The 11,172-nt window shown below is 39.5% G+C and overlaps 1 protein-coding gene across 5 annotated transcripts in view; it reads left to right on the forward strand.

The window, feature by feature from the left end:
• CDC14A (cell division cycle 14A) overlaps positions 1-11,172 on the forward strand; it is a 73,612-nt gene that overhangs the window by 44,558 nt on the left and 17,882 nt on the right. For 3 of the 5 annotated variants that reach the window (XM_061379004.1, XM_061379005.1, XM_061379006.1), the window contains 5 exons: positions 564-720; positions 3,527-3,642; positions 4,172-4,219; positions 6,063-6,191; positions 7,020-7,342. In XM_061379004.1, coding sequence (XP_061234988.1) covers positions 564-720; positions 3,527-3,642; positions 4,172-4,219; positions 6,063-6,191; positions 7,020-7,342 — 773 coding nt within the window. The remainder of the gene's footprint in view (positions 1-563; positions 721-3,526; positions 3,643-4,171; positions 4,220-6,062; positions 6,192-7,019; positions 7,343-11,172) is intronic. The other 2 variants (XM_061379007.1, XM_061379008.1) reach the window with 2 other exon arrangements.

Raw genomic sequence — 11,172 nt, forward strand, 5'->3', positions numbered from 1 at the left:
ATTATGTCTGAAATACATGAGCTTTTATTTTCTACAACTGATACCAGAGTCCCATTCAACTTCAAATGGCTATAACCACTTCCACTGTACAGGTCAGCTGTGATTTTACTGCAGTGTCTTTATATACACATGGCTCATGCTAATAACAAGTTGGAAAGTGCTGTGTCATCTTTCATTCTCCACATTACATAAAAACGTTACTTTAAATGAATCTTTAAGTTGTGTTTTAAAAGCTATTAAAATACCATTGCTGATTCCTCTTTAGTTCATCTCTTTACCCAGTCGGGGTTTGTAAGTTCAAGTTTCATTACCTGTAATATTTCTGTGATGGCTACAGACTTGTTTAGTGATGCAGGGGGATTGTTGTTATTTTCAACCACTGAAAATGTTGTGGGTTTGTTGGGGTTTCTTTTTTGTGATAGATTTAAATTTATTTTCTTTCCAGATGAAGATGTCCAGAATCCATGGGGTTTTTAGCAATCCGTATGAGTAGCATGCTTTCCTGTTGGGTTTATGTGTCTGCACCGTTGTTGATATGAATTGATTTGTTTTGTATCCCAAAGGAAGCAAGCAATGTTATGGCTGGAGGGAGATCTCATCCAATCAAAGCAGAAGCAGCAAGTCCTTGATGGAAACATTAACAGAGTTCTTTGTGGCTTGAAGGACATTTCAATCAGTGACAGCTTGAATAAAATACAAGACTTGGATCAATATAGGCAGGTAGGAGTTTGTAGGGAAGATTTCAAATAAGCAGAGATGGAGTTGATCTGTTAATAACTAGCTACAGATAATGTTTAATTTTTTTAGGCTTGTTTTAGTACTCGGTTGCTTTTTCACAACTTTCACAACTTTCTGGTTTCACAAGCTCTGGTTTAAACTGATGCAGGTATTTCTTCAAACTTCAAAAACTTGCATTATTTCAGGTCATTCTTTTAGGGGGTTCAGTTGTTGATTGCATAAAAATAAATCAGTTCTCTTCCTGAAAATGGATTTATTCCAAATTTCTAGCTAATGATCGTATAGATGGCCATCCCTTTGTCACAGTGTTATGGATTACTGATACTTTCAGGATAAGGACCTTACAGTTATTTCTAGGAAGCACAGGCATGAAATGTGAATGAACGTGATCCTACTTGTGCATTCTGTGGGAGTTTCCTACAGTATCTGTAAGAAGCAGTTTAGAGGAACTATGCATTTGATTAATGGTGTCTTAGCTCTGTGATAACTGAAGAGCTTTCACATTGCTGACGGAGTCCTTGATGTAAAAAAACAGGGATGTCATGGGCATCTGTCACATGATCTATCATCATCTGTAAAAGTACTATGGAATATAAAAAGTTTGTAGCTTGAGATACATAAACAGCTAGATTTCTAACTGGAAAATATAACACTGTGTAGGGATGATGTACACCAAGTGAAAACAGTTGGCACACAGCTGTATGGGTGAAAGTTATGTTTTCAAACCTGAGCTACTACTGCAACTTCACTGCTCCCAGTATTCAAGGCAACTTACTTGCAGGTAACTCAGCTACCTATACACTTTGTAGCAGCTTATGTTCAGGTTCACAATACAAATTCACAGTGCCACTTTCTTCTACTGTGAACCTCTCTACACTATGTGTATTTCATTTTTTTACAGATGTCATGTTAAAGTTAATATTCAGATTTGAAAACATTTAACTTATGTCTTTATCCCATTGGATATTTGATTATATTTCAAAACCTCATTATACTGGGCTCTCTAGAAGCTCAAACCAAAGTGATGTTCCCAGTCCCCCAAATGCGTCAGTGCTCAGAATCAGAGGACAGAACAGCTATACGCAGTAACTGTTGGGCAGGGAAAGACAGTGAAACAAAATTTACCAACAATGAGGTAACAGTGGCCTAGCAGATAATCCTCAGTAAAATCTAGCTAAAATCTTTGTTGTCCTATAATTAATGCAACACTTGGATCTTTACATGATTGAATTAACTTACCGTGTTACTACTTCTGTAAACCTTTTGTCTGGGTTAATGGCAGGAACTATTAATCATAAAATACCATACTGGTTTTGGTTAAGGGAGGAAGGGACCTTAAATCTCATCCAGTTCCTACCCCTGCCACGGGCAGGGACACCTCACACCAGAGCAGGTTGCTCCAAGCCCCTGTGTCCAACCTGGCCTTGAACACTGCCAGGGATGGGGCAGCCACAGTGTCTCTGGGCACCCTGTGCCAGCGCCTCAGCACCCTCACAGGGAAGAGCTTCTGCCTAAGAGTTCATCTCAGTCTTCCCTCTGGCAGGTTAAAGCCATTGCCCTTGTCCTGTCTCTACAGGCCTTTGTAAAGTCACAAGTGCTGGTCATGAAAACAGAATGTATCTTTGCTCTTCTGGCTTGCAGCTGCTCTCACGAAGTCCATTCATCCAAATTAACATAGAAAGTAGCATACCCATGATACAAAGACTCAGGGGAAGAGAAGCAGAAGGAAACAGGAAAAGATACAGCTTAAACCGAAGGGTCTGCTGTCATTTTTAATGTCAGCCTTATATCCAGGCTAGACTGGTATTGCAGATTTTACAAAGCCCTCACTATTCTGTTTTCTGCAGAGCAGCAAGGTCACTTAGGTACAATAGGAACTGCAGTAATGCAAACAAACACTTGTCTGAGGTCAAACAAAGCACAATGGCCATAAACTAACACAGGACAAGTTTCACCTCAACGTGAGGAAGAACTTCTTTACATGAAGGTGGCAGAACCCTGGCACAGGCTGCCCAGGGGGTTGTGGAGTCTCCCTCTCTGGAGCCATTCCAAACCTGCCAGGACATGGTTCTGTGTGCCCTGCTCTGGGTGGCTCTGCCTTGACAGGGGGTTGGACCAGATGATCTCCAGAGGGCCCTTCCAACACTGATGGTTCTATGACTCTGTGATAACTGGTATGAGTTGTTTTCATTTGGCAATAAAAAAAAAAAATCACAGTTCTCTCCTTGCTTTGTGTAGCTTCATGTTTCTCTGTTACTTAAGAAACTGTTCTCTGCTTAATACCTGGGTCTTAGAAAAGTCTATTTTGAGTCAGAAAATATAAACAGGCATTTAAACAGTGCTGCCAGTTCACAGGATGTTTAGGACAGTGGATTTTTAGCTCCTTTTGCAGGACACACGACGTTATCTAGATCTCATCCTTCTCTTGTGTGTACCACAAAGTTGTGTGTTGATGCTTCCCTTTCACATTGAGGATAACTTTAAAAATAGTTCTGGAGGAAGGAGTTGAATTTTATGTCCTATAAAAACCCACTTCTTTGAAGTAAATAAATACTAGCACTAGACTCAAACATCCTGAACTCACTTTGAGGTCGGATTCTGCAAAAAGCCTCTGTGGAGTGTGTTTGCGAGTGACAAGAGTTAACTGTGCAAGGACAGAGCAGTGCCCCATCCATGCAGAGGGATTAGCCTTTTAAATCACAGTCCTTGCAAAGGAGATGTTCAGCACTTTGAAACTACTGCTAAGGATCTGATGGATTTCCTTGCTTGCATGCTTCATGTTTCCCAGAATGAATTTGAAGACAATGCACATGTGGAAGCTCAGGATGGCATGACCCAGGGAGATAAGCTCAATGCCTTAAAAACGCGGAGACGGACATGTTCTAGTACAGCTGGAGCTCTGAGGTAAGTGTTAATGAATTCTGAGGGAAGCTGCAATTTGAAATTGAGTCAGTGCTATCAGATCTTTATGGCAAGTGCATGGTCTTGGTTGTTGCACCACCTTCTGTGGGGGAACTCTCGATATATAACTATTAGTTGCAGATTTGATGGTTTTCTCTCTCCCTGTCTACTTATCATGTAGCAGTAAAAGACAAAGCAAAAATACATCAAAACCTTCAGATTTCTCTCTAGCACTTTAAAGCTTTTGTCTCAAGCAAAATATTCTTCAGTGAACTTTCTCTACCTTTCTGTAATATTCTATACTCCCTATGTAAATGTTAAACTTCTCAGAACCAGTACAAATGTGAAGTTCAAAAATAAACCTGAAATACTTCTCTGTTGTTTAACTGTAAACGAAAATAATGATTGTCAATAATTCCTCACTCTTGTTAGTCTTGTACTTTAATGTACAGGATGAGACATGGGAGTATGCTTTGCCAGAGGGGAAAGGCTCTTTATGGTTTGATAAAGGCTGCTGCTTTTGTTTCTTTAGGCTGCAAGACACAAAACTGCACACCAGGTCACGATCACAACCTTTCAGGTATTAACTTTAACATTATAGTTCTCAATGGATACCACTCAGGGCTTATATCTTTAGTGTTTTGAATTATCACTCCAATTGATCAGCAATTTCAGACTTCTGATAACAGACTTTAACACCTGCAAATGCTAGTGGGAATATAAGGGCAGAGAGGTACAGCTCTGCTTCAGGGATACCCTGAATTCTTCTTAATAAATAATTAGCACATACAGGTAATTTCCTCAGTCACGTTTTCTAGTATCGATAGTGTTCTGCAGTGAAGGATGAGTAATGGTGGTGGTTTAACCCCAGGCAGCAACTAAGCACTGCACAGCCTCCCACTTACCTCCCCTTAGTGGGATGGAAGGGTGAAAGTGAGGAAACAACTCATGGGTTGAGGCAAATGCAGTTGAACAGGGAAAGCCAAAGCCACACACACCGGCAGAGCAGAACAAGGGATTCATTCACCACTTCCCATGGTGAGGCTTCAACCATCTCCAGGACAGCAGGGCTCCATCACACATAACCATTACTTGGGAAGACAAATGCTGTAATTCCTCCTCCTTTCCCCAGCTCTGTGTGCCGAGCCTGACTGCATATGGTCTGGAGTATCCCTTTGGTCCCCTGGGAGCAGCTGTGTCTCCTCCCAGCTCCTTGTGCACACCCAGCCTGCTCGCTGGTGGAGTGAGAGGCAGAAACAGCCTTGACGCTGTGTGAGTTCTGCTCAGTGGAAACTAAAACATCCCTGTGTTATCAATGCAGTGTGCAGCACAAATCCAAACCACAGCCCCATGCTAGAGGCTATGAAGAAAATTAACTATCCTAGCTAAAACCAGCCCACCAGTTAACCCATAACCACTTTATCTCTGTCTCAAATGCCTAAACTGGCTACGTGCTGTTTGCATATCACAATTTTTGTCAGTTTTGGTTTAGTAGATCAGGTATTGCTTAGTGAATACAACTAGTTCTGTTCTTTAGAAGATAAGTACTGAATTTCAGTACCTTTTCGTACAGGGTCCTCACTGGATATTTTACTACAGGCTTTGCTTAGAACTTTCTGTGGAGCCAATAAAGCCATTAGTTTCTTCTCATTTTCTAAATATTCATTTATGACCTGGGCTAATCTCAAGCCAGCACCAACCATGTTTCCTAAAGGGAAATAAAATGTAGAGTGAAAATTGACTTAATTTTCAAGACTTACAGGAATGGCAGAATTGAGTCTCAGTGTGTCCCCACTGCATCTAAAATACAACATGTAAGATAAAAACTGTCTGTCATTAGAAAGCATTAATACTGAAAGGAACATATTCTCTTCAGTTTTGTGACAACCTGGATTTTGGAAACTGATTACTCCAAATGTCCAACTTTGGAGGTGTCTGTTTACCCTTTCTTGGTGTGGAGCGAAAGCTATTTCTGCTCAATGTCATGCTGTACTTGTAGCTGAAGACTTGTACCCAAGGTTTTTCATCATTTAAAGAGCTGATCATGATAATATCCCCTGGTGTAAAGATGGAGAGAACTTCATTCTACTGTAAGGCTGTTTGTTTGCTAGCTTTTAATAAGTGAATATGGCCAGCTCTAATGCTAACATGTTTTGAGTAGTCCAGTGCCCCACACTTCCAGCTGTAGCTGCACCATATGGTACAGCAGGGGAACAACATGAGTGGGATCTTTTAAAAGATTATTAGAAACAGATTTAAAACCAGGCAGACTGTTGTGTTTGCACTGTTGAGTTCTTAGTACTCTAACCTGAGAATTCACACTTCTTAGAATACCGGCCTGGAATACCATACTAGAAGGGTCTGTGTGTTTGAGATATATGTTTTCATAACCTTGGTTCTCACTAAAACTGTGCTCTCTTTAGACTCAATACTTCAGGTAGCACAGAAGGATCCATGTCTCCTCTGAAGGCCTCCAAAGTGATGGCAGTTCATTCACCATCTGCAGAAAGAATAAGCAAAGTTCCCACATCCCTGGGCTCTAATCTTAAAAGGTTTGGGTTTTTTTCCTTCTCATTTTGGTATAATGGTACACAATAGTTTTCAGCACATATGCAGTCTATGAAGCGCTTGCTGTTCTTGGGTGTAAGAAGGGCTGTTCCAGAGTGATTAGCTACTCCACCAGCCGAACTTTAGTTGCCTGCAGATTTAAAAACCAAACAAAACCCCAAAACTTACACTGCTGGCATGAGAGTTTTGGTGGGGTTATATCAAGTATTCCCACAAGTCTATTCACTATTAATGACAGAAGAATACTGAGTGATCTTTAATTTTATGAACCCGTTATTGCTATCGTACTAAGTAATGATAGATGTTAAGTGAAATTTAGAATGATTGATGCATTTTTAATAACTTCTGGGCACAAATACTTACTTGAAAAGAATAACTAAAGAGGTATTTCAGGGCACCCTATTTTTCTTCTCAAAATTTATCATAAGCACTTCCTGGTTACTTGAGGACTTGTATCACATTACTGATTTCAGGAAACAGAAGGGGAGTTCTTAATTTGTTCTATGTACACAAAGTACTTCCATGTAGATCAGACACTGCCTAAGCCTTTTTAAACAACCTTCTTCATGGGCATACAATTTGGTAGAGGTGAAAGCTAGCCATGGTAGTGCGTGAATAAGCCAAGTTTGGGACCTCCTGACAAAGAATTCTGGGTTTCATTAGTTGGGAGCTAGAAGATGAACACAAGTGATTTCAGATTGGTCTATGTTACTTACTTAATGTCTTCTGAATTGTCTGTTATTTTTTCTGTATGTATCTGTACATATATTGTGTATATTTTTCTTTTTTTCCCATATGTGTTTTCCATTCAGTGTTTCCATAAACTCCAGACTAGCCAGTTCTCTAGGGAACCTGTATGCTGCTTCAGATGATGATGAGAGCAAACTGACATCATTGTCCTCTAGGACAGGTTTTTCTGTAAGCCATCTCTCCAGCCACTTGAATGGCAGCTTGCAGCTGCCTCACAGCAATAACCATGAACTGAACAACAACTTGTACAACAGAAACAGCAGTAGTGGCAACAGCCTGAGCAGCCAAACCAGTTTTCCCAGCGCCGTGACAGATGAGTACGCATCAGCCTTCCTTTATGGGCCTTACAACTCCTCCAGCACGATCCCAGAGTCAGTGAGTTCCTGTAAGTTCATAGTTATAACAGCACTGTCAGGCGTCTGAGCAATGCTGATCTTCCTTGCTTCTGCAAGCAAAGCTGTTGCAAAACAATCTCAGCATGATTCTCTGACTTCCTTTCATGTTTCTGAACAATACCTTTGTCTCTTACCTTGAAAGTAATTCTCATTTCATCTGCTTTTTTTCCCACCTCTTTCAAGCATCTAGATGAAGGAGGTTCATGAAAATAAATCACTCCTGAACTTCAGCAAACACCTTTCCTGGTATCTTTTTTTATGGACCTTCTTGCCCTGTAGATATTTTTTTAATTTCAAATTATAACATCATTTATAAGTTTATAATGCATCTTAATGTTCATGCAGTAACAGAGTTAAAGAAGCCTTTTTATGTATCATAGTGAAAGTACAATATTCTTACAGGTAGGGTTTGTGTGAAAAACAAGTCCACTTGACATGAAACCTAGTTGTTTTCAAATGGAAAAGGTATTTTAAAAACAGATATTTCTGATGGTCTCACCATTTTAGCTTTCATTCCTCGACAACTTAGAATCATAGAATCCCAGACTGGTTTGGGTTGGAAGGGACCTTAAGATCATCCAGTTCCAACCCCCTGCCACAGGCAGGGACACCTCACACTAGACCATGTCACCCAAGGCTCTGTCCAAGTTGGCGTTAACACTGCCAGGGATGGAGCATTCACCACTTCCTTGGGCAGCCTGTTCCAGTGCTGCTTTGGGCTTATTTTGTGCCCTTTTCCTGTGTGAAAGTCTGTATGAAGAGGATGCAAGGAGAAATTAAATGCAACTTGAAAGTGACTCTCTACAAAGTGCAGAAAAGAGAGACTATAGAAACCCGTAACTCAGTTATGAAATCAGAAATAACATCAGATATTTTAGGGAAAAAATAAACATATTTACTACTGTAAATCTACAAATAATTTACAGTTGATTTGATACGGTTTGAAAAGATTTGATATCCTATTAATCTTAGTGTTGTGTTTTTAATAGAATATATTGCCCACAATTAATGGAACCTGCCATCCTCTCTTCAGTAGTACCAAGTTCAACTTCCGAGTTTTATATTTCAGCTCCTGGAAATTCAACTGTCTTCACATAAAATTAACTTCAGAATATGACACCTTTCTCTCCTGTTTCCTTATCACTGATAAATTGTTTCATTCTAAAGTTTTACTGTTGTACCTGCTACTGGTTTTGAGTGTGGCCGGTCTCCTGCCTTTAAACACCTAATACACATTGTATGTAAGTAGGGTGCTTCTGAGTTACCTTGTGAAGCAACCTATTTCAATATAACAATGGTTAAATTGCTTTCCTGCTTGGAAGATGGTTTTCAACCATGTCCTGAATGTTGCATGTGCTTCTAAATACACCCCATAACATTGTGCATCTGTCACAATCACAGTGGAGTGCACTGAATTGTTACCTGCTTTAAGCACAATCGACTGAGTTGAGTGCAGTTCCTGGGATGTCACAGTATATAAAATGAGTATATTATTTGATCATTTAATCTCTGAATGCTTTCTGTGTGGTAGGGAGCCCCTGACTTACTTGCTAATACAGATCCATCTTGATGTTGGTTTATTTTGAAGACAATATCATTTTTCTTGGTAATTAGTCCCACCGGTTGAATACAGTAATTTCACTTTCAATCTGAAAGTTGTATCTCTTTACTGTGTCACGGTTATAGTCCTTTATTACCCTATTTTCTTGTCAGGAAGGTATTTCATGCTAGTCATCTCAACTTGATTGTCTTCCGATAAGCTAAGTTGGCTCAAAGATCCTTTAGGAAGGTGTTCAAACGCTTCTCCAAGTGTTGAAAATCCCTTCTCAATAAGTAGATGCAACAGTTTTAAATTCATTTTTCAGGTCCAGAAAGCTATTCCTCAGTGCTGGCCTGCTTAGAAATTCATAGCTTATGTTGGCTTCATTAACTGTAATACATTGGGAATTCATGGGAGACACTGACTTGTATTTTAGCCCAGTGTTCTGCATTCCTGTTTATTTTTTATATGGAACTCTACGGAAAAGCAGTATCTTCCCCCTCACTCCCACCCCCTTCTTAATAGGACCCATTAATCAACCATGGACAACGCTGTGTTTCAGTACTTCAACCACTGACATTCAGCTATTTTGGTTTTGGTGATATTCATCAGTGGTCTTGAGCTCTGAGCAAAATCTGGAGTAGCATCAACCTTTAATACCAACAGTACTGGTTGGCAGAACTCTGTTTAAAGCAGAATTCTATTTAATGATTTCCACTTGACTGCTTTAGATGCTAAAATGACTTGGAAGTCTTGACAGACAACCCTTAGTCTTGTTGCTGGAAGCATTTGCCTTGCATTGCACTTCTTTCTAATTGGAGCACATCAGATGCTGTACCTGACAGAAGCCTATTCCATACACTGGTGGTGATGTTTATTCATTTAACTTATTGCATCAAAGAACTCTTGAACAGTAAGAATTATATTCCTCCTCTTTTTACTAGCAGAAGCTCCCTTACCTGAGTTAAATCTCAAGCTACCCCTCTGTACAAGTACTCTGATTTTAGAAAATCATCATTCTAAGTTTGTTAACTATCAGAACAAGCAGTGCACTAGCATTTTATGATGGTTAGAACAGTAAAATTGCAGTTCTAATTATTTTTCTTCAATCTCATTAGTGAAGAAATTGGGAACTTCATTTTTATGCAGTGCAAGTACGTATTATTTTGTTTCTTCAGTATGGAGAAGTTATTCAATGCTCTCTTTTTCCTTTTCCTGTTTAAAATGAAAATCTTTAAAAACATTTATTACTACTGTTGTTCCACAGACAAATCCCAAACATGACTGTCACTTCCTCTTGTTGTCAGCTATTTTTTCCTAATGGTTTTGTCCTTCATCAGTGTAAGCTCATAATCCATTTCCTTTTTATCACTTTTCTGCTGTTGTATGCTGATGAACTAGAAAAAAAGCTTGATTTTCACAGACTAGAAAACTTGCCATTCTAGCCAAATAGAAGAAATGTTTTATTTGCAAATGGGATGTTTTGATTTAACAGAATCTCTCACAATTATAATTGGCAGAAATCTTCTTACCGAGTAGAACTGCATTTAAGGTACCACAATAAGACTGACTTTGTTCGTACAGTAGTTATAAATCCAAATATCACTCTTTAAAATGTATTTTTATGGAAGGGTATGTAACTAGGTAGTCTTAGGATGAGTCACCTTTTGCTTCTATAGCTGTCATGGAAACTGGCAAGATGGAAAATGCTCAAAAAAGTGAAGTGTTAGCAGTGGTTGAAAATTTATATACATCATCTTTATATGTGTTTCTTAATAAAAGCTTCCCATTAATGAATATAGGACAGCCTTTGAAAAAAGAGAGACAAGTACCAGTGCATCTTCCTGATCTGGAAATTCGGCAAATGCAAAGGATTACCTCAAGTGCCTATGCATTTTCGGTAACACAGATTTATTTTAGTGGATCTTGTGGACTCAGGGTAATTCTTGCCTGCTGCAACAAGAATGTTGCAGCAGTGCTTTAGGAGAGTTGATGCTCAGTTCAAAACTCTTACATTACTTACTGCAGTTACCTGGAAAAAGGGCACATTCGGGTGCTAACAAATTGTCCTGAATGCTCTTGGGGCAGTTCCCTCTTGAAAGCTGACTCACAGCTCACTTCATCATCAAATTAAATGCTTGTGAATACGGTTCTAGTGCCCAGGTAGATCTGTGGCTTTTCTCTTCCAGGAGGCTTTCTGTGCCTCTTGTTGAAGCAGAATGATAGTGGTCTAAGCAGTTGCTTCAGCATGAACTCCATTAGATACAGTTAACTGTAGTG

The sequence above is a fragment of the Neopsephotus bourkii genome, unplaced genomic scaffold (assembly GCF_033783945.1).
Source record: "Neopsephotus bourkii isolate Nb327-2 ecotype Australia unplaced genomic scaffold, CSIRO-AGI_Nbou_v1 NB_1768, whole genome shotgun sequence".
In the NCBI taxonomy this organism is placed as follows: domain Eukaryota; kingdom Metazoa; phylum Chordata; class Aves; order Psittaciformes; family Psittacidae; genus Neopsephotus; species Neopsephotus bourkii.